A 3,991-nucleotide genomic window follows, 5' to 3' on the forward strand; every position below is an offset into this window, starting at 1 on the left:
GGAGGGGAGGGAACATGAAATAACGACACAATTCTAATACTGAAACTTTGCTGCTTGTGGTCAAAAGTTTCGATTATTTTGTTACAGTAATGAGAAACACATCAACAATAGTGGTTATATAGTGCTGGGGAAAAGTAAGATAGACAGACAGAGAGACAGACAGATAGATAGACAGACAGACAGATAGGCAGACAGACAGACAGACAGACAGACAGACAGACAGACAGACAGACAGATAGACAGACAGACAGAAACAACGGAGGGAAAGTACAGAAGTAGGACCTTCAAGTGGCACCCTCCAACCACTCGCTTTTGACCAAAGTAGAGATTTTAAAAATCTACAGATTGTGAGACAACTCAGTGATAAAACCGCACGGTGAATATATCACTCAACAGAAAACTAGGAAATCTTTGTACTGGAACACATGCAGTAATGTGAAGCCAATGTACAGATACAGACTGAAGTACACTCATTCATGGAAGAATAATTATAATTATAGTAATAATAATAATTTAATAATAATAATGACAGTTGGTCCATGATAAATTGATGATGACCTTTAACATCCAAAAAGGGAGAGAGGTCAAACTCACGGCACATTCTGATGTTTTGTTTGTTTTAGTAGAGGTTTTACGGCGCTCGAAACTGCATAAGGTCATATGAGCGCCAGGAGATTAGTAGAGGTGTTACAAAAGAGCAGCAGAACATACACAAAAAAAGCAGAGATAAGGACGATAGATGTTTGATAGGAAAGAAGGAGCAAACCACACCAGAGCACCCGCCAACCACGCACAGAGTGGGATATAGTCCATTAAAAGATGAAGGACAGGAAGGAGAGAATCAAATCCCTTTAGCTGCGAGCATTTCGCTCTTGGGGAGAGGAAGGAGAAGAAGTAGGTCCAGCCATCCAGGAACACAACATGAAAGGTACATTTGTAAAAATCCAGCATTAAGTGAATGAGTCATTAAAAACAACTAATACAAAGCGAATGAATGAATCACAAAATGTAGGGTACAGGAGACAATCATAAAAATAATAATAATAATAATAACAGATAACATTTTTATAGCGCAAATCCCCACTCAACAGCAAGCTCTAAGCGCTTCACAATCAATACTATTACCTCAGCAGACCTGAGAGCATTCTGAAACAACCTCAACTTCCTGCCTGGGAAGCATACAGTGCAAGCAGCCATTTCTAGGCGCTAAAACACTAACAAACTGACAAGACCTTTCACTGTCTATGGCTGGACATTCCCACCTGGGTGAAGTGAGAAAAATTCGTGTGAAGTGCCTTTCGTAAGGACACAACGTCGGGCCCGCGGCTCGAACCCTCGAACTCACAACTTCACGATTACGAGTCCGATATCCTAACCACTAGGCCACGACCTCACGATTACGAGTCCGGTAGCCTAACCACTAGGCCACCGACACCACAACCTCACGATTACGAGTCCGATATCCTAACCACTAGGCCACGACCTCACGATTATGAGTCCGGTAGCCTAACCACTAGGCCACCGATAACCTCAAAATTATGAGTCTGGTAGCCTAACCACTAGACCACCGACAACCTCACGATTACGAGTCCGGTAGCCTAACCACTAGACCACCGACAACCTCACGATTATGAGTCCGGTAGCCTAACCACTAGGCCACCGATAACCTCAAAATTATGAGTCCGGTAGCCTAACCACTAGACCACCGACAACCTCACGATTACGAGTCCGGTAGCCTAACCACTAGACCACCGACAACCTCACGATTACGAGTCCGGTAGCCTAACCACTAGACCACCGACAACCTTACGATTACGAGTCCGGTAGGCTAACCACTAGACCACCGACAACCTCAAAATTATGAGTCCGATAGCCTAACCACTAGGCCACCGACACCACAACCTCACGATTACGAGTCCAGTAGCCTAACCACTAGATCACCGACAACCTCACGATTACGAGTCCAGTAGCCTAACCACTAGATCACCGACAACCTCACGATTACGAGTCCGGTAGCCTAACCACTAGGCCACGACCTCATGATTACGGGTCCAGTAGCCTAACCACTAGGCCATGCCGCCACTTGTATCATCACACAAGAACTACACAAACACTCTAGTATGTCACAGAAGACGACATAAGAAACACAACATTCAACAAATTTGATTTGTGGGTTTGTAAAACGGTGGAATAATTTCCTCCATATATTAGAAGAGGTTGGTGGTTTACTGAAAGCTTTGGGTGAATAGCAAAAATCTCAAACAATCTGTCCCAGACGTTTTATGTAAAAAAAAATTCTAAAATTATGCAAACTGAGCCCAAAAAATGTGAAATTATGCGATTCTGAATTTTAACACAGAATGATAAAGGAAAATAATCAGAAATTATGCAAAAAATAATCAAATTTTGGTAAATTATGCGGGGTGCATAAAACCACGGATACAGCAACAATCTTTGGTGACAAAAGTAACGCTTGAACATGGCAGGCCTAACCAGTCAAACGGGACAAGGTTTATGGTGAAAAATCGCCCGCCAGTCCACGAAGACTGGGATATCTATCAACGTCTTTGGTCTGTTCTTTAACACACGCACCCAGACTAGACTCTCGGCGAGTTGTTGTGAGTTGTGACTCAAAAGGTACAAATTCTCTACTACAACGGCCAGCATTTTCTAACATTAACTGTCCGATATGGTATTTCTAATTTTTTAATAAAAAAGAGACTTTTCCTCTCTTCGTAGAAAAAACTTATGAGCAGAGATATTATCTAAACAGGATGAAATAAACAAAAATTCATAATAGACAACACTGCCACAATTACTTTAGTTTTAGTTTCAGTAGTAGAGGTTTTACGGCGCTCACAACTGCATAAGATCATAATATGAGTGCCAGAAGATTAGAGGGGTTACAAGAGAGTAACAAACATAAAAAAGACGGGGAGATAAGGACGATAGATGTTTGATAGGAAAGAAGAAGCAAACCACACCAGAGCACCCGCCAACCACCCATTAACATTAACTGTCCGATATGGTATTTCTAACTATTTTTTTTCAAAGGGATTTGGCAGCAGTGACATTATCTAAAGAGTAGAAAATAAACCAAAATCACAGTAGACAACACAGCCACAATTACTTGGAGAAAGGAAGTTGGACTAAGCTACAACGAACATCCCCTCAAAGGTGTGCGCACATCCCTCAACAGCCAGGCCTATCACAAAACGCTAAAACACAGTCACTTCTTCCATCAACATTAATTTTTGTCAATCAATACTCCATTTTTTCAATAAAAACTCATTTTTTGCAGTCAAAGTTCAATTTTTTTTTCAATCAACATTCAGTTTTGTCAATCAATGTTCCATTTTTTCCATAAAAACTCTGCTCTTCCATTCATAGTTCTGGTTTTTTTTCAATCAACATTCAGTTTTTTCAATCAATACTCCATTTTTTCAATAAAAACTCCCGTTTTTTTCAGTCAAAGTTTTGTTGTTGGGGTTTTTTTTTCAACCAAAATTTTGTTTCTTTCAATCAAAGTTGAGCTTCAATTCACCTTTTTCCCCGACCCTCTTGGGCGGCAACAGGAAGCAGATGCACAGCGCGATGGACACGTGCCAGAAGCTGTGCACGTACTTGTAGTTGTCCTTGGTCTCCACGAAGGAAAAAACGGCCGCCCCCACGGCCGCCAGGACCACGCCAGGCATCAGAAACAGCAGATAGCGTCGCGGGCTCGGGTACAGCTTACGTCGCTTGTACATTTTGTGGCCCTGTCGAGAGAGAGAGAGATGAAAATGTCACAGTTATACGAACAGCTTACGTCGCCTGTACATTTTGTGGCCCTGCCGAGAGAGAGAGAGATGAAAACGCCACAGTTATACGGACAACTTAAGTCGCTTGTGGCACTGCCGGGGGAGGGAGGGAGGGAGGGAGGGAAAGAGAGAGAGAGAGAGAGAGAGAGAGAGAGAGAGGGGGATGGAGAGAGAGGGAGAGAGCGAGAGAG

The 3,991-nt window shown here is 42.6% G+C and overlaps 1 protein-coding gene across 1 annotated transcript in view; it reads right to left on the reverse strand.

Moving 5' to 3' along the window:
- Positions 1 to 2,710: 2,710 nt before the first annotated feature.
- The window catches only part of LOC101863155 (post-GPI attachment to proteins factor 6), a gene marked incomplete in the record, with an annotated part of 22,881 nt that continues 21,600 nt past the window's right edge, over positions 2,711 to 3,991 (reverse strand). Inside the window, 1 exon segment of the mRNA XM_013090250.2 lies at positions 2,711 to 3,759. Within this exon segment, the coding sequence (XP_012945704.1) occupies positions 3,519 to 3,759 (241 nt within the window).

The sequence above is a fragment of the Aplysia californica genome, unplaced genomic scaffold (genome assembly GCF_000002075.1).
Source record: "Aplysia californica isolate F4 #8 unplaced genomic scaffold, AplCal3.0 scaffold01193, whole genome shotgun sequence".
In the NCBI taxonomy this organism is placed as follows: Eukaryota; Metazoa; Mollusca; class Gastropoda; order Aplysiida; family Aplysiidae; genus Aplysia; species Aplysia californica.